Source organism: Phascolarctos cinereus, unplaced genomic scaffold (assembly GCF_003287225.1).
Source record: "Phascolarctos cinereus isolate Bilbo 61053 unplaced genomic scaffold, phaCin_HiC Scaffold_1;HRSCAF=81, whole genome shotgun sequence".
Taxonomy (NCBI): domain Eukaryota; kingdom Metazoa; phylum Chordata; class Mammalia; order Diprotodontia; family Phascolarctidae; genus Phascolarctos; species Phascolarctos cinereus.
The window spans coordinates 197,689,162-197,716,439 of record NW_027555514.1 but is presented as its reverse complement, the minus strand read 5'-3'; the positions used below and the strand labels follow the sequence as shown (position 1 = coordinate 197,716,439).

At 41.6% G+C, this 27,278-nt stretch overlaps 1 protein-coding gene across 15 annotated transcripts in view; it reads left to right on the top strand.

Annotated features, from left to right (window-relative positions):
- Positions 1–26,827, top strand: part of MICAL3 (microtubule associated monooxygenase, calponin and LIM domain containing 3) — a 253,077-nt gene extending 226,250 nt beyond the window's left edge. For 11 of the 15 annotated variants that reach the window (XM_021001628.2, XM_021001636.2, XM_021001635.2 and 8 more), the window contains 4 exons: positions 4,023–4,073; positions 18,219–18,318; positions 18,466–18,539; positions 18,626–26,827. In XM_021001628.2, the coding sequence (XP_020857287.1) occupies positions 4,023–4,073; positions 18,219–18,318; positions 18,466–18,539; positions 18,626–18,810 (410 nt within the window). In that variant the 3' untranslated portion in view covers positions 18,811–26,827. Of the gene's footprint in view, positions 1–86; positions 3,888–4,022; positions 4,074–18,218; positions 18,319–18,465; positions 18,540–18,625 lie in introns of those variants that run through there. The other 4 variants (XM_021001630.2, XM_021001633.2, XM_021001644.2 and 1 more) reach the window with 2 other exon arrangements.
- Positions 26,828–27,278: the final 451 nt, after the last annotated feature.

The following is a 27,278-nucleotide window of genomic DNA, read 5'->3' as shown; positions in this document are numbered from 1 at the left end:
ATCTTTAGCAGGATGTCTTACTCCTTCCTTGTCTCATGTTTTTGAAAAGGAAATAACATAAAATGAAGCTGACTTGTTTTCTCTAGTGTGCCGAGGGTCACAAGAGAAGGGAAACTACTACAAGGAACCATCACAGAACTGGCCTGAGCAGGCGCCTCACCAGCCATATTCCCAGTAGCCTTGCCCTCAAGCTGTGCCAAGAAAACTTGGGTACATTGCCCCCAGAGCTCCCACTACCCATTGCTATTAGAGTACAGAGTCTCTTCTTAGAACAAATTTAGTTTCCATTGCCAAACTCAGCCTTGACATTGACTAGAGAGAAAGTCTGTTGCCTCACATTTGCTCTGTATTTTCCTACCTAGCCAGCTCCACAGATCATTATAATTAGTCTGCAAAGTGATGTCTCGCTGGTTTGAAATCCTGGACCTAATGGCCAACCACAGGTGTCTGATATCAAGGGTTCTCATAAACCCAGAGAAGAAAGAGGATACCTAGAAGTGAACATGTGGTTGTATGATTTGTAGGTAGCAGAACCATAACCATGTCGGAGGGGCCAGAGAAGAGCCCCAAATTGAAAACCAAGAATATTCAGCGGGGTGGCTTCTGTTCCTAGAACCTGCATGAGCCTTTGGAGAGTAACCAGCAAGAGTTGGGCAAAGCAGCAGAATCACTGGGCTGCCATCTTGCTTGAGAATCAGAAGCTATTCCTGGGCAATTTCTTACATATTCTTTAAGTAATCAGCCTGACTGTCTGGGATTTGTCTGAGATAAGGGACTGGGTTGCTGTTTGTGACTGTGCTTAGCAGGGTGGCCCTACACAGTGGCAAACCTTCCTTTTTTAGGAAGCAGAAGGGACTAGGAATAGGCAGCTTCATACTCCAGATTGTGATCATTCACTGATGGTTCCCCCTCACTCTCTGAGGATATAAGGACATAGGAACCTAACCAGGTGTTTTCCAGTTCTGAGTTATTGGCTTTACCCCACGTGTAACTCAAGCTACCAATTAAGGCACAGAGCCTCTGAACCCTGGGCAATCTGCCACATAGCAACATTTAGAAAATCTCACAGCTAGACAAGTACTGTCCCCACCAGGAGGTTGAATGAAGATGCTGTTCATGCAGACTTTCCATAAGAAGCATTCAAGCTCCTCCTGTGAGCCAAGATGGTGCACTCATTGCCCTCTGCTTCAGCTTTACTAACTCATTCTTTCTTGGCCTCCTGGACAAAAACCTGCTTCTCTGTTCTGCAAGGGTGATGGGGCCAGCCCATCACAAATAACCTCCAGCAGACACTTGGCCACTTAACAGGCCATTTCCTCTGTGATGCTGCAATTTTTCCCCTCCCTCAACAGATGATGAAAGGAAACCCTGTACCTTTTTTCCACTCCTTACTTCTTCCTACAGATTCCTTCTACCAAGGTGAAAAGTGATTAGTGGATCTGACAGTGAACAATCAAAATGAATAACTTAAGAGTCAAGATTTATGTTTCATAGTTAATATATTCCTCTAGTTTGGGATATTCCTTTCCTTCTCAGTCAAAAAATCCTAAGGCTTCTTCTTAAACTATTTATATGTTACTTCCTTCTTTTAAAGTACCTGCTCTCTGCATTATAATTAGACTCATGCTCTGCTTTAAAAACCCCTTCAGCCTTTCAGTCTCTTTATATGTAATTCATGGCCCATCTAACAATCAAAGAAAATAGAAATTCCCTGAGTATTCTAATTGAAAATTTCCTGTATTATTCTTTCTAATAATGTATCCACTTTAATTTTCATAAACTTGTCAGCATTTACACCAGAGAGACAAAAATATGTTCTCTTTTTAAAGTCCCTCTTAAGTTTTCATATTTCTCTTGGAAAAAATGTCTCATAATCCATTAGCTACCACCACAAGAGTGAATTTTCAAATTCACTCTTATTCCAAATAATCAGTTTATTTTTTCCTTTTCTTATTTTAAACCCATCATTCCTAAGGCTGGACTCTTATTAAAATTCCCAAACTGTGCTCGTTGACTTCCTTTCCTGTTCCTCTATCTTTCATTCTCTTTTTTATCATTCTTGTTGCTCATTTGAGCTCTATCTAGTTTGTTTCTATCTTTCCTGCAGGAAGATGCCCTTAGCTGAGTATGATGATCCAGGGCATCAAAGAGTAAGACCTCATCTCCATCCTCTGAGGCATTATGCTAGGTCGAATATAGCACTATATTGTGTCATATCTAACACACTGTTGTTTCTCAAGACTGCCTGAGATCAGACTTTTTTTAATCTGATCTGCACTGCCAGAGAAAAGAACCAAGTAAGTATCCACTAACCTAACCAGCAGTAGAATATAAATAAGGTAAACCATTGTGCAATTCACTACATGTCTAAAGTTCTCTTGCATCTGGATCCCAGTGGAGTGTAGACCCAGGCAGACCAGTGGATATCTTAGGTCATCTTTTGTTACATCAGGGTGTTGGTCCTGCAGTACCAGTTTTCCTTGTCCAGGCCTGAAACCGCTGAGTTAACCTCGGATGTGGAACAAGTTGAACAGCACTCAGCTGCCTACATTCTGTTCTCTAATACTTATTTTCATCTCTACCCAGTGTTCAGGGGGAGACCTCTTACTCATGAGATAATAAAAATGGCAGAACCAAATTAGGAGATTGAGGTGGGGGGCGGGGGGAGATGAAAGTTTCAAGTTGGACAGTGTCATCATTTTGGTCTAACCATCTTCCGTTCTAATGCCGGAGGAACAACGTCAGCACCTAAGCTTCTCTAGAGTCTTCCTTTGACTCCTTTCTCCGTCCAGTTATTTCTTCTTGGATATATGAGAAACTGAAATCCATGACTGGACAACAGTTGTCAGATTGTGGTGATGAAAATGCCCAAGCATCATGGAAGAAGATATTTTGGGAAGCTTGACACCAGTTGCATCAGAGCAAACAGGATTTGGAGGCTGTGGTTGCATAGAGGAAACATATATCCCATTTCAGAATGAACAAAGAATCCAAGGAGGAGGCAAGGAGTTTCATAGATAATGGCCCTATTCCTAAACCAGAAATCATGATTTTGTCTCAAGATAAACAACAAGGTGTCCTTAGCTCCAGGTGTGTCTAGAAAAAAATAGGTTCCATGAAGAATTGAACCACCAGAGTGGTGTTGTGGGAATTCTTGACATTAGCAGTTTTCCTCTTATTAAACATAAGAGATTGGTGACCTTGCAGGTTTTTATAATGCCTCTTCCTTTGTCACTTCAGTATAGGACCTAGACTAGTCTTCATTATTCATTCACTTCTTCAATAAATAGTTATTGAGTACCTTCTGTATGCAGGGTACTGATCTTCTGATCTGTCCTTGCACTTTCTTAAGTCTCTCCTGGTTTGGGCATTTTGCGAAGGTTCCGTAGGCCAGAGCCCTGAAAGAAATGGTGTCCTGAACAAACTCTAGTAATATTGTCTTCCTAACAGAAGATCCATAGTGCAGAGAATTTGAGAAATCTTTCCCTAACACAACTTTCACAAGTTCTGAGTTGTCACAAGTAACTCTCCACTCTAGTTTCATGCCATCCAACATGTCTATATACCCTCTGTCTCTTTCATATATTGTCTTCCCTTCTCAAAATTTGCAAAATTTTCCCTTTTGTATTCTGAGATGCTACGTATTGCTCTGTCACAGACCTTAACATTTAAAACACATACACACACACATACACACACACACACACACACACACACACACACACAAAACAGTATTTTCTTCATGAAGTATTATAAACCAGAATCACATTGACAGCAGATCATGAACCACCATGGTAAGGACTTCTTGACTATCAATTCAGTGCCTTCCCTAGTTCTCCAATGTATGCTTTTGGAATGTATGTAAATAAACATATAAAGATTCACAATTCCTCTGTCTCTCCTGCTATGTGTATATGTATGTGTGTGTCTCTATCTTCATGTTGCTTTAACTTGGTTGGGGGGGGCGGGTCAGAAGGGTTGTCTGATCCAGTAACTCTCTCTTCACCAATTCCTTGTTATAGACTATTGGGGAGAGTCTTATTACAGTGACATCATCGACTTGCATCTGGGTGGTATGTATAGCAGCATTTCTTGTTGGCACTAACCCTGCTGACAGCCCTTCCCTGCCCTGTCTCCCCATCCCTTGCTCATAAACAAGAGGAAATAAGCCTTATAACCAAATGGCAAATGTACAGGCCCTTTTCCAGCTCAAATGAGCTCTACTCCAGGCACTTCTTAAGCCATAAGATACTCTAGGAAAGAATTTGAAGTGGTTTATTTTGTTCAGTTTTTCACACCAAAATCTCACATCCCCTAACCTAGTTCTACCACATATCAAAAGAAATGTTGTTTTTTGTTTTGTTTTGTTTTTCCTACTCCAAAGTGAAATCCCCTTTAATTTTAACCTCCTCCGTATCCTACAAGTTTCACCTTCCTTACTGTAGGTAAGCTCACTGTAGTTTTTTTTTTTGGACCCAATTTCTGAGATAACAGGCCCAAGCCTTTTTAGTTACAGTATCCTCACTCTTCCTAAGTGAAATTAGCACAAAGTTCCCAAAGTTGAATTTCCTCCCTTTGATTTCTGTGTATATTCACTGGCCTGAGAGAAAGCTCTGTTAAATACCAAAGTCACAGAGTTGTCCCTAAATGCTTCCAGTGTTTGTCTCTTAAGTGTTTAAGTATTTTTCATTTCTGTCTCTAAATCCCCACATTTTCATTAGCTCAGAAAATTGTGAGCCCAAGTTTTCTGTCTCTAGGTTTAATTAAGGGCTTGCCAGCAAGACATTCAAATGGCTGAATTTTTATTCCTCGATCTTCAGTTAGATCCTTATCATCCTCTTTTTAAAGACTTCATGCCCAAAGTTCAGCAAAGAATTTACAAGATAAAGACAGAGGATGATAAATTTACTCCCCATCTTTCTTACCTGAGCCCCATTCTTCCAAGAGCAGTCTGCTCTGATTTTTTCATTTTTAGAAAACATCATTCTGTGGTTGCTGTTACAGTATTGTGTGGTCCCCCCTCCTCTTCAATGAGCTGCTAGGGAATACCCAAACAGCCTAAAATAATCTACCTTAAAAAAATAAAAGTCATACACCTTTCTTGCTATCACTGATTGTTATTGTTTGGTGAATAGTGCCTTGCCTTTCTGGGAGCCCATCCTCCAGTTAAGAAATTTCATTCGATGAGGTCATCCCTGGCTGCCTTTGTGAGCACTACAGATCCTTTGCTACCTTGGAGGACATCAGTGTCCCTGTTTACTAGATGCTGTAAAAGGGCTGATGCTAAACTTCCAGTTAACATATCCCATTCCTCATCTAATATCCTCATTAGTCCTTCCTCCTTCTAACACTCCTGGGGGTGGGGGAGGGGTGGAGAAAACACTGCCCAAATCAAAACTGATATATGCAATCAAAGTGTTTTTAAAATCCCTGTAATATCTGTATGTTTAAAATAAAACTCCCAGCCAGTGTTACTGCTGCCACACAAAGTATGGTGCTTTTTGCCTTCTACATCATCCTAGATTTGGGAGATCACACTTAATAGGCCAGTCTCATAATCTGGTCTTAACCTAGTGCCTGTTGCATATAGGAATCTAAAAAGTTTCAGAGGCAACTAATAATAACAGGAAAGAACTTTACTCTTAAAATGTATTTCAAGCTTCATGGAAAACCATCATCTTCCAATCTGAATGAACCGTCTATAAAAGAACATTACCACTATATTTATATTTTATATGCCTTCACTTCTCTTGGTAAAAGACCCCACCCTCATCTCACATTCAGATTTTCTCCTTGCCTTTTGTGGTGTCTGTCAAACTTATAGAGGATATTGGACCATTCCATATCTATGAGGATATGCTGTGACCCCAACACAAGAACAGAAGAAATGAGCTTTAGATACCATTCTGTCTAAGACACCCTGTAAGGTGACTGTCTATATACCACTGACCTAGAAGAATCAGGTCAGTTTGCAATTCCTCAGGCATTTCAAGCTGGGAGTGTGCTGTATCTATTATTTGAAAAGTCCCTAGTCGGGTTGGTATCTGCCATAGTGCTAAGGCGCCTGATTCCTCCCTTTCTTCTTATGTTCTAACAGGGCTGTCGAAGCATCACTTGGTAATCAGTAGTCTGGATGTTCCTTTTCCTTCAGGTAGTAAAGTGAGACACTCAGCAGTCAGTGTTCGGGGCTGCTGAGTTTGTCTCCTAGGGAAGAATCGCTAAATCAGATTCCTAACCCTCAGTGCCGCATTGATCATCAAAATCAGTTCTAAAAGAAAGCCAATACTTTTAGAATTCATTTGAACTGTTATTCAAGCTTCCCTTTACTGAAACACTGAAAGTGATGACTGAAAGGAAACTATCCAAGAGTGCCAGCAATAACCCTGAAGACAGAAAGAATGGCCTGAGAACTGCCAAGCACACTACCTCTTCTACCCCACAGCGTAATCACTTATTTTCATTCAACAGCTAAGGGGATGTTCCCCCAGCCTTTGACATATAAACAAGCTCTCCCAAAGAAGACCTTCCTGTGGAACTTTAGATAAAAGGATCTGTCTCCTCAGGGTTGTAGCCCACACCTAGTCCCAGTTTCAAAGACCTCAGCTCCCTCTGATTGATCCACCCTAACAGGAAACTGGAAAGACAGAATTCATGTCGAAATGTTCTTAAAGGATTGGGAAGTAATTTCCTTTCATGATTCCTTGGTGTGAGTGCTGCTCTTCTTCCTCCTTTGAATGAGAGTATGTGCACATCCCTTTCTTCTGTTTCCTTTTCTCTTCTTGATGTTGTATTTTGACTTTCTAAGCGTTAACCAGATTCTAGTTAATTAGAAAACTAGAAATCCTAGAAGCTTCCCAGCTTACGTGCACACACACACACACACACACACACACATACACGCACAAGTTTTGCGCTCATTTTTTTCCACCTTTCCATTTCTTGTTCCAACCTGGAGATGGATTCTGCATTTCAGTCATGACGGAGGCATCTCTTGAGCCATCATTTGCATGTAGATTGAGCATGCCTCACCAGCTACCTTCCCCTAGACCCCCACATCTTATATCATGAAAACTTCCTCTTTCCACGCAAATTGGTTCTTTCACTCTGTGGTAGGCTAGCATTGGGTTTTTTTCTGTACTTTCTTCTAGGTGGTAGTATGATTTTCTCAGCCATACCCTGAAAGAGTCTAATTTGTGGTCAGGTACATGTGAAAGTAGATATTACTAGGGGCATGTTAGTTTGGGGAAACAGAAAAGTCTACATTAACCTTATGGATAAGTGCTAAAAATGTACCAACCAACCAAAAGAAAAAAAATTTTTGTCAGTGTAGTCTCTTTTTATTCCATATAACCTGCACAGCACAGAGAAAATAAATGGAAACTACATTCTTTCATATTATACCACCAGAGATTTTTCCCAGCCCTGGTCGTGTTGCTATCTACAGGTTTGTAGTTGATTGTGATAGGACCTGATTTCCAGTGACTTACAATGTAAATTTCTCTGAGTCTTCCCTTCCCCAAATGTAAAATTGACTTGTTTTTGGTTTGGTTTGGTTTGGTTTTTTAACTAAAACCTGTAATTTCAGGGGTGCAGGGAAGTCCCAGCAAGGAAGCTTCTTCTCCCAGTGTAAGTTTAGCTGCTCTAAATGAGTCTTGGGACACTGAACAGTTATGTGACTTGTGCAGTTACATGGCCATTGTCACTGAAGGAAGTATGATCTGCCAGCATTGATATAGCATGTTACAGAAGGAACAAAAAAACAGTTCAGGTATCAGAAGTAGTCTAAGTGCTTGGCTCCTTGTAGGGGCTTACTTTGAAGGACAGCATAATGCCTAATATGGGCCAGGTACTGCATTAAGCACTGGTTGTGAGGGAGAACCTTAAACTGTAGCTGAGAAAAGAAATGTGCCCCTTCTCTGGGGCATAGGGATAGTACTTTGAAATTAATCAGCTAGGTAAAGAGAGGTAGAAGCCAAAAGAAATGTCCCCTTCAAACTCAGCAACTTTCTGAAGGTATAGAGGAAGAAGTGATGGCACACTAGGTACCTTGAAGGGTATAGTCATAAAATAAACAGCTGTCCATCAGAAGAAAAGATATATAAACAATCCCCAACTTTAAAAAAGGGGGGGGAACCTTGTTTTCCAAAAATATGTTGTTTTATTTGGTTCTCAGCTGAACCAGACAAAAATCTATTTAACTTGTGTTTTTCCAGATGTAAGCATCAGTACACATAGTACTGTGGAACCTTCTCAATGTATCACCATGGTTCCGTGAGAAATGTGTTCAGTTACACCTTAGGATAGGAAGAACGTGTCTCCTTCTCCTCCAAGCTCGTGTGATGGCTTCCACCTCCACTTCCTGTTCATCACTCCCCCGCCACCATCACCCTTTCCTTACACAAATTGCCCTTGACTAGTCCTGGGGATGGGGAAAAGTATATGAGTTGGGTTCGAGAGTTTATGCTGATATGAACTTTCCCTTCCTCTACAATGTCACACTTCATTTCAGGACCAGCTCTTCAATTTCCATGTTTTAGTTATTAGACCCTAGAAACTATCTTGATTGTTTTCCTTTGCTCTAATACTTCTAACCAGTATTTCCCTATTGTGGGCTGTTGTGTAGAACAGATTCTTCTGAAAAGGTTCTCTCCTGCTCTTCAGTCCCTAAAACATGATCTTCTTTTTGAGATCTCCAAGGAATTTTTTCATGAGCAACAATAGGGAAATTGAGGAGATGAAAATAACAAGTATAAAGAAATAACCATTTCAAGAGGTTCTTAAAAGTTTCAGAAATTGTCCCTAGTTGTTCCTTGAGCTACAAATGGAGTTAGGCTCCTTTGTAGAGCAAGGTATAGATTATAAATTTCCTGTTTTTGTCAGACCAGTGAGCTAATGATGATTTTTACATTTTTAAATAAAGTTTGACTAGATCTAAAAATGTAAAAAAAAAAAACAAACCAAAAAACAAAAACCTCTTCTTAGCCAAAGAGCTGAGCAGCTATAGCTTACCAACCCCTGGTCTAGAACCACATCTTTGTCTTTATTTTTTTTGAACCTCAGCCAATCTTTCTACCTCTTTTTAATCTCATTGGTTGGGACTCCTTTCTTTCTCCCTACCATCATCCACCCAAAAATATGGTAGGGGGGAGGGAGCATTTTGTTTGCATTTACACCTTATTCTGAGCCACAGCTAACTCAATCCAGGCCAGTATTTCCATCAGTTAGCATTTATTAGGTGCCTACTTTGTGTGAAACCATGGAGATACAAAGAAAAGTAAGAGACAGTCCATGCCCTCAAGTAGCTCACAATCTAATAGAATAGACTTTGTAAATAACAATGTGCAAAAAACGTGTATACAAAATATAGGGAAGAGAACTGGAATGAAGAATAATTTGGAAAGGCTTCCTGTAGAAAGCCACGAATGGGGAAAACCAGTGAAAATGCCCAGAGTTAGAAGATGGAGTGTCTTGTTCAAGAAGCAGCATAGGGACCATTTCATTGGATGGCAGAGTATGTGGCAGAGTGTAAAGTATAAGAAGACTCGGAAGAGAGGGGCAGTTTTTTATTTGATCCAGGAGGTGATAGGGAGGCACTGGCATTTATTGAGTAGGAGCTGGGGGGAGCAGTAAGATCTGTTCTTTAAGAAGATCATTTTGGCAACTGAGTAGAGGATGGACTGGAATGGGGAGAGAAAATTGAGATAGGGAGACCAACCAGTAGGCCATTTCAGTAGTCCAAGAATAAGGCTTTAGATTGGCAGCAGTGTTAGAGCAAAGAAGACGACATATTTGAGAGATGTTGGAAAGGTAGAATCAATAGGATGGCAAAAGATTGGACATAGGGGAGGAGGGTTTGAAAGTGAGGAGTCAAGGATGACACCTAGATTGTGAGCCTGAGGGACTGGGAAGATGGTGGTCCCTTCAACAGAAATAGGGAAGTTAGAGGATGGGGAAGGTTTTTGGGAAAAGTTCATGAGTTCAGCTTTGGATATGCTGAGTTTAAGATGTCCACAGAACATCCAATTAGAAGTAACTAATAGACAGTTGGAGATGTGAGATTGGAGGTCAGCAAAGAGGTTAGAACTGGATAAGTAAATCTGAAAGTCATTGGCATAGCGATAATTAAATCCACAGGAGATGATATCACCAAGTGAAGTAATATAGAGGGAGAAGAGGAGAGCCCAGGACAGAGTCATGGGAGACATCCATATTTAGCAGGCATGGCCTGGATGAAGACCCAGCAGAAGAAATTAAGGAGGAGTGGTCATATAGATAAAGAATCAGGAGAGAGCAGTGTCATGAAAACCTAGAGAGAAGAAAGTATTAAGGAACAGAGGAAAGATAGTATCAAATGCTGCAGAGAGGTCAAGGAAAGGATGAGGATTGAGAAAAAGGCCATTCACTTTGATAATTAAGAGATTATCAGCACTTTGGAGAGAGCAGTTTCACAGGCTTAGGATTAGTCTAAAATGAGAAACTGGTAAATCACCTAACATTTAACAATAAGAAAGTTACTCCTTGCCCTTAGGAAAGTTGTAGCTCTGCTTCAGATAGACAGATTGCTTTATCGCCATAGAGAAACACAACTGATCAAAGGCTGCGATGACATGCATGGCAGTGGGACTTCCATTAGGTCTGAGGGGCTTCAGCTCCTTATGACTGGTTTTTACACCATAGATGTCTGGGATGGCTTCCATGTCATTTAGAGAAAAATTAACCCATCCTCTATGGCAAGGACTCTAGGAGCTAGTGCTCCTATCATGCCATCCCCAACCCAATAGGGCAGGGCTGTACAACATACAGCCCACCAAAGCAGCCTGCAGTAAGCATGTTGTGTAGGGATGTTTTACATCCTCTACATTTTTTGAGGGCCGCGAACAGCCTAGTACACAAAAAGACAATCTTCCTTTCCTGCTCACCATGCTGCTGCTATTATCATTCTGCCAGTCCAACAACCTACTTTAGATCCAAACTGGGGCAGATGATGAAGGATCCAGGAGCTGGGATATGAAATTATTCAGTGCATTCCACTAAAATTGGTTCAAGATACTGCATAGTCAATATATCTATTTATACTTCATAATCTCTTATCTCCTAAGCCTCCAGAAGTGACAGAGAAACAAAGCTTTGATGATAACAGTTATTATAGAAAATATGGCATAAGAGGAAGAGGTTTGATTTTTTTTCCCCAAGGAAAGAAAGAACCATACAAACCTCAAGAATACTGAAGGGTTCAAAAATAATTCAACTCAACCTCCAGGAAGAAGGAGGTAGAAAAGGAGTCCAGTTGGCTGATAAACAATGATATGACAGGGACTCAGGCTAGGCTTCTGAAATAACTGAAAAACAGTGGCAAGGATTGTGGAAGTAAAACAAGGGTAAAAAGCTACTTCAACAAACATTTATTAATTTCTTACTGTATACAAGCACGGTGCTAGACACTAGTAGAGACAGAAGGTTTGGAAAAGACCCTCAGCTTCATGGAGCTACAATTCAGCAGAGGTATCAGATTCATTCAGTCAAGCAAACATTAGAGTGCCTACTTACAGAAGAGATGACATGCACATATATCAGTATATAGAAAAAAGGCAAAAGGTCATCTTACAGTAGGAGTGAAGCACTAGCATCTGGAGAGACCAGGAAAGGCCTCATGCAAAAGATGGCACAGATAATACTTGTAAAAGTCCAGATGTAGTGTGCACTAGAAAGACACAGAAACCTGATTCTGTGAGAAAAGAAAAGAGTTTCGGTTCTCACATGTGGTGAATGCCTCTCACTCTCAAGAGTCAATGAAAAAAGAAGCATACATCTCTCATTTCTCCAAAAAAATAGTCTTTACTCCATCCAGGCTTTGTATATGTGTGTCATCTATTACCCCACTATTCTCTTACTCCTTTCCCTATATCCCCTGTAAACCTCATTTCTCCCACCTCCTGTCTCAGTATTTGACCTACTTCTGATTGCTTTTGACAGCCTCCCTACTCTTAACTCCTAATCAGTCTAGCATGAATCCACTTCCTTCTTGTGACTATAAAATACCACTCCCCACCCCCCATCTCTATCATCCTCACTCGTCAGAATCAAATCTAACATCAGGATCTATACTGTCCCTCATCTGCTTCCTTCCTTTCCATTCTCATTACCCCCACCCAAGACTTTCTTTACCTCTCTTCTGGTCTAATATTTTAGCTTCCTAATTGGTCTTCCTGCCTCCAGTCTCACTCTTTCTGCCCTGAAGCCTCCCATTGTTTGTTTGGCTTTGTTTTTCATTGCCTCCCAAATGAAGTGCAAACCCTAGATTCTCCATCTACAAAATTAAGAGGTTGAATTAGATGATTTCTGAATGTCCTTCCAGATCTAAGTCCTCTGATCCTTAGCCTGGAATTCTTGGCTCCCTACGTCTAGCACCAACCCACCTCTCTATCCTTTTTCCATCATTGCCTTCTTCACACACTGCACTGTAACCAAACTGTACTATGCAGACTTAGTCTCCTCCCTGCCCTCTCCTGCCTCCCTATCTTTGCCCATGCCATCCCCCAAACCTAGAAAGAATCTGTAGCAAATCTCCACCTTTTAAAATCCTCATCCTTTACAGGTACCACCTCCGTTAAACTGTCCCTGATTCTCCCTCCTTTCCCCACCCCCTCTGCCCTGATTCCTTTGACCTCTCCAATAACTCTGATCATATTCTAACCTGCATCATAGTTATTTGTATATGATACAATTATTTGCATGTGATAATTCCCCACCATCATATTGTATCTTCTTTGTATCTCCAATGCTATAGAAATGCTTTCTTTGTTCATCCCATTTTGTCTTTCCTATTATCTCCCACCAAACAGCTGCTATAGACACAAGAGCTTTCTCTGTAGCACCCACCATTTATACTAACTTAATGCTGTCCTCTCTACCTGAATTTTTGTTTTCCTAATTTCATCTCTCAACCTTTCTGCTTATTCTATATATGCTTATGTCATTTAAAAAAACATTCGCATAACGTGTGGTTAATAATGCAGTGTATTTTAGGGTGTATTTTGCCTAAAGGGGAAGGCAAGGCTAAAAACTGCATTTTGTGTGCCTAAGAATAGCAACATTCATCCTGTACTTGTGCAGTTAGGAAAGTGTCTTAATTATGGTTGTGTGTTGATTGTGTGTTGATTTCCTCTGCCTCTTGCCCCATGAATTTGGGCCATATTCTAATTCTCATTAAGACCTCTTCTTTGGTGCCTTAAAAAGACCCAGTAAGCTATTTTGAATAGGAATTACATTTGAATAGGAATGCAACCATTTTTTTTAACCATTAGTACATAGGCTACATTCCTAGAAGAGCAAAGCTGAAAGCAGTCTCAGTCAGGAGACTGGGTAACTTTTTATGGGAATACCTCCAAGTGACAAGCTTTCGAAATGAGCCATTCATAGCTAATTATGCCTGGTGTGTATATATATACATATATATATATATATATATATATATATATATATATATGTAAGTGATATTGAAGGTTATACTATATATATATATATATATATATATATATAGTATAACCTTCAATATCACTTATATATATATATATGTAAGTGATATTGAAGGTTATACTATATATATATATATATGTATATATATACGCACACACACACACACATACTTATACTATATATATATAGTGTAACCTTCAATACCACTTATATTTTATATGTAGATTTTAACCAAAAAATCAAAAGAAGTTATTGAATATGCAGAAGATCAGAGTACTCTTGAGTGTCAGAAGGAAAAGGAATATTGTCCCTGCCCTAAGGGGGCTTGTAGTCTAATCTGAACTCAGCACAGCCATCATAGGGAGATTCAAGCTTAAAGATTGGAATTACTTTCCTCTATGAATTGGACCTGCCTTTTCTTATTGAAACCTTTCAGAGTGTCGAACATCACTACGCTTTCCTGTCAACATAGTGAGAAACATTCAGATTTAAATTTTCAGGCTTAGATTTGTACAGTTGGTATTAAGGGCCTTCTCAGCCAGTAGCTTGGCTATTCGTTCCTTTGTGTTAATTTACAATAAGATTAATTCTTGAATCTTCTACTAAAAAGAACTCGGCCGTGATTGTTCCCTCAAAAATGTGTTGTTCTTTGCCTGGTGAGACCATGACACCATCTTAGAAGCAAGTATCATATCCTGAGCTGTTTGTTGTCTCCTTCTGTGCTCCTTTAGTTCTGTGATGGTCCCTTGCTAATTCCCCTCCCTTTTCGGTAACCATCCAGGTCTCTACCCTCAAAGTTGTCTCTCTCCATACCATCCCCTCTTAACTGCCCTGTGCCTCTCCTTGGCATGTTAGTTTCTGTTGTGTTCTGTCAGCTTACATCCTTGTTTCAGTCCTACAGTCCAGATTCTAACAGCCTTCCCCTAGCTTTGAAAATCAAGCCTCCTTACCACAATGGAAGGCAGCTTTTAAAAGGGTCAAGAGGGGAGGAGGAGGGACTGCTATTCTCTGATCTCAGAGAATGGCACAATTTGCTGGTGAAGATTTCCCCATTTGGCCCAGCTCACAGTAGTACTAACATCAGACCCTTTGGTGCCATCAAAAATGTTCGGGTGAGGAGCAGCTAGGTGGTGCAGTGGATAGAGCACCAGCCCTGGAATCAGGAGGACCTGAGTTCAAATCTGCCTCAGACACTTGACATTTACTAGCTGTGTGACCATGGACAAGTCACTTAACCCCATTGCCTAGCCAAAAAAAAAAATGTTTGGGTGCTGCCTCTGCTGAGTTCCTTTCAGTAGGCATAGCAGACTGGATAATATTAGACTTCTCTCCTACCCTTTAGTTTTACCTCTGGCACACATTACACTGAGATCTTTTTGGATCTAGATAGATAGATAGATGACTTTGCTTGGGTTGGGCTGTTATTTCACCTGCAAAATCAGAGAACTTTCCTACATGCCAATTTGATCTGTCCCATATGCCCCTGACCCAGATAGACCCAAAAGAGCACAATCCTACCCAAGACACATGGGTACTTGAGAAATAAAAGCCCAACATTCAAGGCCTGACAGACTCTGGTTCTATAACATCCAAATTTCTAAACATTACTATAGAAGGATTAGAGACAGTTCTCTTTTCCTGCAAGTGTCTCTGTCACAGTGGAGGGAATGTGTATGTTCGTTAGGGACAAATTTTGCATTCTGTTTCCTAAGTTGTATACTCACATCAAAGAATGTTCTGGCTGATCCCCTGGTCTACTCTTGTCTGGTTTCTTTGCTGCTTTAAAAAAAAAAAAGAGAGAGAGAAAAGGAAAAAAAAATAAAGGACTTAATTCATTTGTAGACTTGTTTCCCTTGTTTCTGCTTCTCCATTTTTCGTATTTTTTCTTTTCTTCTTATTGTTCCTTTCTTTCTCACTTGTATGCTTTTTGTCCTCTGCTTGTGTTTTGTTTCACCTTTTCCCTATTCCTCTCCACTTCCAAATTCCTCTTTTTTTTCTACTTTTTCTGCACCTTGTCTTTCTCCTTTTCCTTCTCTTCCTTGTTTGGTCCTTTGAAGTTGAGCCCAGTGGCGGGACACCACGTCGTAGACCTCCCTCCTTCTGCCCTTGCTGTGTCCATGAAGGTAATGTAACGTGATACAATCCCATTCCCACTGCCGCGGAGGGGTCATAGCACCATTAGTCAACCAGTGACCCAGTTCCCAAATGTTTCTCTTTCATTCCCTTTCCCTTAAATCCCAGTAATTACTCTGTGTTGTAACTTTTTATGACTGTAGCAGTTTCTTACAAGGTACAGTATCCCTTTGACAATTTGGCAGGGAGGAATAGAATATGGGAGTAGAGACCAAGTCTTTAATTTGGGAGAACTACACTGGCTGCCCAAAAAACTTGACACCTCCATTGTTCACTGGGGCATTTGATTTCTTTGATCTTTCTGAGGAACCAGGGATACAGGTGAGAGAGTCTCCCACCTGTATGACTGTGATTTGCATTGTTGAAGTAAAGGAATACTGTGTCCTTACAAAGACTGGTTTGCATAAACAACTTTAAGGTCTTTAAAATGAAAAAAACTTCGTACCCCATGTCTTGCTGAGTGTATTTTATATTTGTCTAATTTGGAGTCTGTTGTGATAATTGTCATTGCAAAGGCATGAGGGAAGGGGAAGGGGAGAATGTGATCGTGACTAACCTTGCTAACCTCTTACTCTGCTTTCCATGGCTCTCACATTGACTTTCATCCACCCTACCTTGTCTCATTGGCTGTGAACAATCTCTACTGTAGTTCATGAGGAGTGTCCAGTTTTCACTCAGTTATTTCTTTCTGTTGGGAGGTGGGAAAGGCGACTTCTCCAGTACCCTCTCATGACTCTGCCACACTATATAGCTTGCATGCCTAAAGGTCCCATCTCCCTATGGCTATATGGGCATATTGTGCAGAGATGCCCAGAAAGGAATGCTTGGAACTGAGCAGATGGCTAGATTAAAAGCCAATAACCAAGTCTATTGGGTTGGGTGAGGAGGGCATTATTCCCCCCCAAGCATGGTCAAATGCTACATCAAGCAACGTGGATCTATAAACATGGTAGTAGCTTTAGTCTTACAGACTGGGAATCCATGATGGGACTTAACCTTGGGAGCATAGTTGCATGTACAATGGAGCAGAGCATGGACACTAACTCAAACTACTTGTGGGAATGCAATAGTAGACTTCTGCCTTTCCATACTTTAGCCACCAAGTAAAGACCTAGCTATAACATCTTTTGCGTTGAAAATGCTATGTTGCCAAAAACAAATTTGTTTTTGAATGGTATGCCAAGAACGTTAAGCATTGGGAGTATAGGAAAGCAGGAAATAGAGAAGACCATGAAGTTCAAATGTATCTTGCACCTGGAAAGAATTGGTGTTTGCCCAAGGAGGAAGGATATCTCTTTCTAAGGGAACAATGAATAATAATAGGTTAAAATGTATATTTTAGGGTTTGGCTATTGCTAGGATGACAGCGTAACTTTACTATAGAGTGAAATAACCAGCCAGGTGAGTCATAGGATAGGGATAGGGACTAGACCTGATTTCATTGGTATAGGGAACTTCCAGGTGAGGAAATTTCCCTTACCAATGCAGGTTAGAACCTCCTCTGCAACTTAGAAGAGTTGCCTAGAGCACTGAGAAGTTAAGTGATTCACCCAGAGTCACATAGCCAGTAAGGGTCTAAGGCAGGACTTGTACCAAGTCTTCCTGGTTTCAGGCCAGTTCTGTTCACTATATCACAATGCCTACTGAATCATAGAATGGAAGAAATCTTGAGAGGCCTCAGACCAGACTATACTTAATGCTGACCTAAACATAAGAATCCATGTTGCTTAAGAACTTCAAAGGAAATAATTCTGAAGTTTTAGGTGAGCCCAGTTCCAGTGTTTAAGAAGCCTGGTGTGTCAACTCTTTGCCACTCTTTATGTACACCTGTGGTCTGAAGTGCTTCTGTGTTAGAAAATCCTACCTTAGAATTCTTCAACTACCATTTAAACCCATTAAAATCAGAGGTTTAACTGAGTAAGATCTATCCTGGCTGTTGTGTATTAAAGACAGATTAATTTCATTCTCAAATAGAAAGTCTGAAAACTGGACTTTGAATTGGATCGTGGAAGGTCTTTTCTCCCATCTCTAATGTCTGCCAGAGGTTCCGTGCTCTTTGTGATAGTACTGCTAAGACACTAGCCAAACCAGGGCAGGCAGAGTACCCTATGGGAGGGAGAGGTTGGTAAAACAATCAGCAGCAAACCAGGTTAAAAATAATCCTGTGCAAGAAAAGGCATCTTACCATATTAGGTTATCAGTGTATGTGACTCAAAAAGATAGGCAAGGTGGGGAAGATTTGGGGGTTTTTTGTTTTGTTTTGTTTTAGAAGCAACCAAAGAGAAAACTCTTGAGCTGGGTTAGGACCAGTAGAGGGAGAGGCACAAATAAGTCTGAGTCAAGGATAAGTTGGTGGTCAGAAGGTCTATCAAGTGGAAATGAAAGAGTATGGATAAAACGAACCCGTCAGAGATTGGTTGAAGGGGTGAGTGGTGGGCTCAGAGTGTTTCTGCAGTTCTCTTCTCATCCCGTGTGTTGTAGGTAAACTTAACAGATCTGGCTTGGAAGTGTTCCAGCAGCTCTTGCTTGGCTCTCTTTGCACATTGGCCCCTGTGTTGTAATTCCAACGAGCTGGGAGATGGCCGCTGATTCTCTGTGTCTTTTGACAGGCATGGGGAAGAAGGATGATCCAAAGCTGATGCAAGAGTGGTTCAAGCTGGTACAAGAGAAAAATGCCTTGGTGCGCTATGAGTCAGAGCTCATGATATTGTGAGTGACTGGGGCCTGTCCACATGGTTGGGGGGATGTAGGGGTAGAAGATCTGCTGCGGGTTAGCAACTGCCTGCAGCAGAAAGAAGAGATGCTTCCCTGTGGACATTACTGTTTTGTCTTTGTTCTTCCTGACTCACTTTTCAGCGCCCGGGAACTAGAACTAGAAGATCGGCAGAGTCGGTTACAGCAAGAGCTCCGGGAACGGATGGCTATAGAAGGTTAAAAAAAACAACTGGGTTGTTGCAGGTTGGTTCATTCTTATCCATGTCCCATATTGATACAAAGCCTTTGGCTTCCTCTGCAGATCACTTAAAGACAGATGAAGAATTATTAGAAGAGAAGAGGATTCTGAATGAGATGTTAGAGGTGGTGGAGCAGAGGGACTCTCTGGTGGCCTTGCTCGAAGAGCAGAGGCTTCGAGAAAAAGAAGAAGACAAAGATCTGGAGGCTGTCATGCTCTCCAAAGGCTTCAACATGAACTGGTCCTGAGTATCTGCTCACTCTCACTGGTTGGTCTTTCGTAGCCATTCGGCATAGGCTGGGCTCTCCAGAAACCCCTAGCTTGAGAGATCTGAGAAGGTCTGGCATTTTCTGAGGGCAGACTTTCAAGTATCCATGTGCCTCTTCAACAGTGGAATTGAGCCTCATGTGTTTTGGGGAAGACCCTGAGCTAAGTTGATCAGCTGAGGGAGTCCGGCCACCCTGGAGAACCTGGCTCAAGGGGCCCACCTGAGATAGATCCACAGGGAGAAGGAAGAGCACAGAGTGATTGACACTTATTATGGAAAACCCTTTATCCTCCCAAATGGACTACAGTTGATCCTTTTCCCATTTCCTCTACTAACCTGTTCAATTAGAGAAGGAAGTGAAGAGACTCCCTCTTTGTTGACATCACTGCTACTATGGAGTTAACTTCCTACTGGGGGGGGGGGTCTAAGTAGCCAAAGGGAACAGCATTTTTACCTATTCTTCCTATAACCCCATGAAAGAAACCTAAAAAACACACCCGACCCTGAGAACACCCAAGAGAGTAAAAGTACCATTGTCAGGCTGGGGTCGAGCCATCCATCTTGGAGGTCAGGGATGGTGGCTAAGAGTGCTGTCTAGGGAGGTCTCTGGAGTTAGCTCTACAAGTGAAGAGGGTACATAAGGGAACAACCCTACACTACACGATTTAGAGAAAGTTCATTTAGAGTGTGTGGCCCAAGCATCCCATGGCCCAAGCACTTTCCTGTGGCAAGGACCCCAGGCCGGGGGAGTGCTACCTTTCACCTTTGTTTTGAATTGCAACTATTTTGACACTGGAAAATACTGACTTTGAGGGACGGCGGGGTCAAGGTCCCAGGTTTCAGACCCCAACTGAGGGCTGCCTCAGGACAGAAAGTTATTGACACTGTTCAGTACTTTAAGTTGGGAAAGGAGAATATGTTTTCCTTAAATTTTTTTCCTGTGTTTGCACAATGAAAATGAAGCAAAGACCTGACAGGACCCTCGGTCACTTTGAACCCTTTTTTTTTTGTCAATTAACTTATTTTTTTTAATACTTGAAAAGAAGCAAGTTCGCTTTTTATATCTTTACAAGAAACACAAATCATTCAGTGCTCGAATGAGGGAGTGCCAGACATCTGTCTTACATCATTCGTCATCCAGTCGGCAACTGACTGAAGTCTTGGTTACATGCGTCTATTTATTCGTGTCGTTCATGATATTTCTAGCTTGTTATTCTGGTAGGCTTCAGGGAATAGAACACAACCCTTTTGTGACCTAGTCTTTTTCTTGTTTTATCTGAAGGCTTGTTCTGTGCCCTCTTGTGTGTCCTATCCTGGCTGAGACCTGATCTTGGTGCCAAGCCTCCTCTGACTTGGAGAATAGCGTGTCTCCAGGACCCAACTTTCCCTTTCCCCCTGTGCTTCAGATTTGCAAATGGGTAATAGTCATGTGTCAGAGAATATATTTCCATTAATATTCAAGGCAAAGCCAAGATTATGACACCAACATTCTGTCCCCTACCCCGTCCCCTCCTCCCCGCCTTGGTTTCTCTCCTATTGTGAGATCCTGGCTCTGAAAAAGCTGCTCTTCTCACATCTGACACCAAGGGTTTCTCCTACCAAAAATACACTTATAAAAGAAGGTAGTGGAGTTAACCTTTTTTATTGACTAGGTCGATTGACACTGATGCATCTTAATCCGGTGGGCAGAAGCCTCACTAAGGAGAATTCCTCATACCAAACTCGTTATAAAGAAATGCACGGGATACAGCAAGACTTTATACTAGTAGATTTGGGCAGAATTTCCAGGCAAACAGATGAATTATATTTGCTCCCCTCTTCTCCAAAATGATAGAGGGAAGCAAGCCCTACAATCCTGGAGCTGATTAGCCTCTTGCAAGCAGCAGCTTGAACCAAGCTCACTGCAGTTTGTCGGAGTTCACCCAGAAGCTAGCTTCTCAAAGTTCCCAGTTTCACTATAGCTTAGACCAACCCAGGCGTCTGATTGCTGTCACTGGGAGTATATGGTGAACTAAGGGAAGATGTCGTCTTTGCCAGACCAGGTGTACTCTGTCCAACTCTTGATTAGGCTGAGTGATGTCCATAGAGAACTAAAGCCTTGGCACCTCTCAGAAGCAACCTGTGGATAAGGCAAGAATCAGATCTGACCTTGAAATTTATGTGTGGGGGGGGTCATTTTGTGCCTCAACCATAACATCCTCCTTGGATCTCAGTTTCCTCATCTGTAAAATGAGGGGGATTGACTAGATGGCTTCTGAGATCCCTTCCAGCTCTAAAGCTATAAGCCTTTTAACAATGAAAGAGTAGATTTTATCCCTTAATCCTTTCTGTCTAAAAGCTGCCATCTTTTCCTGTGGAAATCCCCCACTGACAAGCTGCTAAGTATCACCACAAGTTCTGACTTTTATCCCTATCTCCCGTATTTCTAGTAGAGAAGTCTCCATTTTTGCTCCCTTTTCTCAAAAAGAAAGATGTTTAGTACTCCACCTTTGAGTCCCCCAGCTTTCCATGAAATGGAGACCCCCTCCCCCCACCTCATCCCCCCTGTAGTGTATTGCACACTACTCTATAACTGACTATGTGGCCTTCTCACTAATCTCACCACCCCATTGGTCAAGAGTTAAGGATCAATTCAGGATTAAATCCTAAATTACTTAAAAGGATATCACAGTGGTGGTGATGATAATGCTTCAAGTAGCCTAACGTAGCAGCTTTCTCAGATGTTACTTTTAGAATGTGAATATTCACACTACTGCATCCTATTAAATCACAGTCTGTTTGTAGTCTCAGCCAGGGGAAAGTGGTGTGCTAAACATACTATGCATATAGAAGAGGCTTAATAAATATTTATGGAATTGAATTTGCAGAAAGAACATATAAAAAAAAAATACTACAAGCCTGCAAAATGTTCCCTAGTTCTTCCAGTCAACAGTATTATGACTTCATTGTGGTCAATGACGGGAAATGTATCAATTACCTGCAAAAAGTCTATGTTTTATATTTCCTACCTTTATTCAGAGTCTTAATTACTCCTTACGAAGGAGCCTGAGCTCCTTTGAGTCCAGCCTGATATTTTTCAGGCTATAGAAGTTTTTTAAATTCCCATTTTTGTTAACCACTGTTTTGCAAATTTTCTTAGTACACTGGCAACATGAGTAGCATGAAAAGTTTCCCAGCTCTGGAAACATGTCATATTCTCCAGCTAAGCTTTCTTTCTGAGATCTTAGTTCCTGAAAAACAGGATCCCTGGTTCAACAGAAATTCCAGAATTGCTTTATAGTGAACACAAGCACAAAAAGACATAACAGCTTGGGGGTAACAGGATCCCCATTGTTTGAAGGGAAAGCTCTTTGCTTCTGAGTCTCCCAGATCACTTAGCAATATGGCTAGGTACCTCTCTTGGTTTGTGATCCTGCCCGTGCTCAAACCGGTGCCATCTCTGTGTGACAGTGCCATGAGTTTGGAATCTAGCTTTGGTACCTTGCTCCCAGACTGATTCTAACCAGCACCAATGGAACAATCATCTACTCCCATCAAACAGAAGTATTTTTGCAGTATGGTGAGAAGGGGGGAGAGTAGAAGAGGGAAGACATTGGACCTGCCTGACCAAGAAAAATGGTCCATTTTATGTGCACAATAAAAGTTTTAGAAAGAAATACATGATGTATTTTTTAGGTATTTTAGTGACTATAGTTAACCACTCTGCATTTCCTTCACTGTAGTACCTTATTCAGGCAAGCAGACACAACTGTCTGAGAAAAGCCCCTACTACATATTTTACATATATACATATATTTGTGTATGTATGTGCATACATTGGAAAATACATGTTTTGTAAAGAGCATAACTTTCATTGGCATTTGTTCCTTTAATCCATCTGTAAAACTCCCTTCTCATCTCTTGAACTCCCACACGAGGCAGTAGCTGATCAAGTTCATCACGGCCAAAAATGAACAGGCCTCTAGCGAGCTGGGACCACACAACACAGTTCACTCATAAACAGAGATTCTTCATGAAGCTAAATAATTCATTTTGTCCTAGATCCCTTCCCAGAGCTGTTTCCCCCCTAACTAGATCCCAGTCCGAGAAGTATCCTCAGGGGAAATGACCCAAGCTCCAGACATGGTTCACCATCTTTAGCACAATTAAGCAAATGAGCCGCTACCCCATAGCTTCAAAACCCATTCAGCTGATAGGAACGGATAGTTCCCTAGAACGGGCTAAGTCCCACCTTCCTTGGTCGGAAGTCAGTCCGAATGGAAATGAAAGGAATTCCAAAAATTTTCATTCCTTTCCACCCAAGGCCTTCTCTGTACCTTTTTCCAATATTTCTCCTGGCATAAAATAAGATGATGTCACCTGCTAACTCTATTCCCCCTGGTAAATCAAGACTTCTCTCCAAATTCAGTTTGCTTCTCGGAAACATGGTTGGTTCCATGACAATCAGAAAAACTACACCCAAAAACCTGTTTTTCTTTTTTCAGTTGGAGAATAAGATGTAGCCATGCATGACAAATGGAGGCAAGTCTAGAAAAAGTGAGTTAGAGGTCATCACCATGGATGCGTCCTGGAAGCTAGAGCAGCTGGTTAACTAAGTGTTTGCCTCAAGGGAAAGAGAATCCACCAGCTGTCCCAGAAATGGTAATGGAAGCACAGGATGAGGATGATGTGGAGGTCTCAGAAAGGAAAGCAAAGAACATAGCTGATGAGTTTGGACTGGCAAAGACAAGTCCTGACAGGCACCACTGCTTATCAGTGGGATTTCATTACCCAGCTTAGTTTTTTATTTCAGAGATGAAACCACCTCTTCTCTATGCTTCAAATATGAATGCTAAGACTCTGAGAGTCAATAAACCTAGTGCTATCATATAGGGAATAGAGGCATTCTCTGTAGAGACACTGCAGTAGCCAGGTAAGAAGGAAGGCTCGGGGTGAATACTAGCTAATGGCAAGCATCCATGGGCTGAGGAAGAGGAAAAGCCACCATGGAGTAGTTCCAAACTTTTGATCTTACCTACTACACTCCCAGGACTGCTGGTCATTGTACCCAGTTAAAATGCACTAGTCTGAAGTAATAATGCATTAGGGCAGAAACAGGAGTAGCGAGAATTATCTTTTCATCTTGATCTGTTTTACTAGCCTTAATAGTCATTGTGTTGGGGGAAAGTGATTCCTCTTAAGCCTTCCAAATCCATTCCATCTTCTCTGTCAAGGTTGTCCAAAGCATTAGCTATAGAACCCTTTCAGTGCTATCCAGTGAGGATGGACGGGTAGAGTAGTCCGAAGTGTTAGAATGAAAATAGCGTCTCCTACTCAAACTGGTCCTCTTCTTAAGCACCAGCGGCAAGCACTAGAGAGCAAGTCTTGCTGGAGGCGCCAGATAGTTAAACTGCCCTGATAGCCAGTCCGTGTGTTTTCATGAAACCCCGGTAGACTGCCCCAAGACTTTGTTATGTGTGGATTTCTTCCATCCTCCAAAGTAAATATGGTCCTGGGGTGGCTCGCTTCTTGACACACTTGATAAGATAGCCCAGCCCCGTCAGCATAAGGTTAGCCGCAGCTGGGGCTTTAAAGGGAATGTTGAACTGTTCATCCAATCTCCACAGCAATCTCAAGCACAGAGATGTAGGTGCCAGCGGCTGCTGCCTCAGGTGGCCACGCTAGTAGGCAGAGCAGAGGACTGTTCTTCAGTCCTCACACCTTTCAGTCCAGGCATGACTTTCTTAACTTAGGAGCTGTCATTCCCAAATTTCACAGGATTCGGGATCTTAGCAAGAGCAAGATCTGACACCCTCCCCCACTTAGGCCTTCGCAATAGCCAACTGTAGAGAACGTCCCAATATCCAAGAATAAAATTGGATGCACCCGTGCAGCTTGCACAGGGAATCTCTTAGCCCTCCGTGTTAGAAAAGTTGGATCTTATATGACCTAGTTTTAGTAGCTGCTACACAAGTCTGCCAGACTTCTACTAGATTTTCCCCAAATAGTTAAGATATTGGCCCCAGGTCCCAGGCAATATTTCCTTTGTGGATAATGCTCACCTTCCTTTGTAGAGGGTAGCTCTCCATATGATGTTACCAAAAGTGAAAGTGTATGTGTGAGAGGTAGAGGGAGAACACAAGCCGCCACAGGTAACTAGAAGAAGTAGTGGTAGGTCAAGCACGTGGAGAAATTAATATTCCTGATTTTGGTTCCTGCCTGCTTCAGGCAAGTCATCACCTCTTTATGCCTCAGCCCCTCTGACTACAATCATACCTACCTCACGGGAATGTTGTGAGGGGTAATAATTTATAGAGTGGTTTGATATCCTAAGGTGGATGGAGCCACATACTCTCAGTGGACATTCTTGTTTGAATTAACAACCTCTTCCTGTGGAGACTGGTCTGAAGTGTACTCCTAAGAGAACCCAACAGGCTCCAAAGAGAATATATTCCTGCTGCCAAGTAATGCTGTCTTACCTAAGATCAGTCAAGATTATATGAAGATTATTTTTAAGTGCCCACATCTGGCTCTTTATTACTTCTCTTCCTACTTGCTAGATGTTGGCTGCTAGATAAGCAATGAGCAAGGCAGCGTTAAGTGCCCTCTACTCTTTCGTCTTCCACTCTTCCTTAAATACACCCTTAAAATGTGCTGAAACCAGTCAGCATTCCCATATTCCAACCTCGGATGCTGTGAGCTCCATTCCACAGGCAGCCCGATACTGTGTTAAACATATGTTCTCTCCACCTCAGTGTTCTCACGGGGGAATCAAGGGAAATGTTATTGAGGAGTGTAATTATTGCCCTCTATGACATCATCAACAATGAATCCTACTGAGCAGAATCTAAGAGGGCGAGGCCTCAGGACCAACAAGGAATGTGGGACTTCTTAGTGACTGGCACTTTGGATGGTCAAGAGAGATGAGCATGCGTTTGGTGGTGCCTTGTTGAGTAGGAGAACACCTAGACTCTACCTTCCTGTAACTTGGGGAAATTCACTAGTATTTTCAGCTAATGTTAGTCATGCCCTAGGAGTCTGTCCTCCACAAAGATAAGGAAAAACTTTTAACTGCCTTGATTTCCATGTTCTAAGAGGCTTCTTGTCTGAAGAAGTAATTATTCACATACACACACTTTTTTTAAAAAAATTACCCCTCATCAGCCTCACTTTGGAACACAGGATAAGATTTCTGGAGCAAAGAATAAAGGGGTTAGACTACTTTAAGAAATTCCACTTTGTGTTTCATGCTATTTATTCAAAGCTAGGGAATGGTCTATAGATACGGCAGTCCTAAGTTCTTTGTGGTTCTGATCACAGTGTTGTGCAGTTAGTAGACCTTAGTGAAGTACTGGGTGCCTGATCTATTACACTTGTGAACTATGGGAATATCCCTCACCTTTTCCCTTCAATATCAAGAGAGTAATATCAAGCATTCTGCCAGCCTGTACTGCATGATGTGGGTCACTACTGGTTCCAAGTTTACATAAAACTCTGAGGGATCAGAAAGGGGGGAACACTACCCAGCTCTCATCTGGCATAGGTTAGAAGTCGGCCAAGCCCTCAACACAGGGATGGACAAGAAGAGATACAACTCCTCTGTCCAAATTGAAAATGGTTCCCTCCATTCCTAGATGGTATGAGAAGCAGCACAGGACCGTACAGAAACTCTCCAACGGGAATTCACAGAGAATTAGCTATTGGAAAAGAAAGCTTTTTAAGACTCTAGATGGAAAAGATGGAAAGAATGCCAGATTGGAATGGCATTGCAGGAATTTTAAATAATACACACACATACACACCAAATACACTCTAAATGAAGGGATTTGCCTCTTGCACCTTCTTCAAGGGTAGGAGAATTCTGATATTCAGACTGTTAAAAGATAGCTTGTGTATGGAGTATAACAGTAAAGAGTATCTTCTGTGTAGAAATAAACATTTTCTTCAGTTTGGTTTTGGTGTACATGTTTATGCCCTTCAAATGGCCAGCAGCTAAAATAAAGTCTTGTTATTTTTTTCTTCTGCGTGATACAAACTGATTTTGTCTCAAGCAAACAAATTCCTGCCTGCCGTGGGCTCCAACTTAGGGTGGCTATGTTTTTCAGTGGTGGACTAGCCCATGTGATCAGAAATCTATATGCAGTCCCTATAGATATAAGCAGTTACACTGAGTGTCAATTACAATCATTAATCCAAGGTAACATGATACTTGGCAATACCCAATTGCATGATGGTAGTGATTGTAAGTGATGGTGGTCAGACCCCACCAAATGTACTAGATTAGATTAAAAAAAAATGAGAGGGGGCAGCTAGGTGGCGCAGTGGATAGAGCACTGGCCCTGGAGTCAGGAGGACCTGAGTTCAAATCCAGCTTCAGACACATAATACTTCCTACTGTGTGACTTTGGGCAAGTCACTTAACCCCAATTGCCTCACTTTAAAAAAAAAATGAGGATGAGGGAGGGAGTG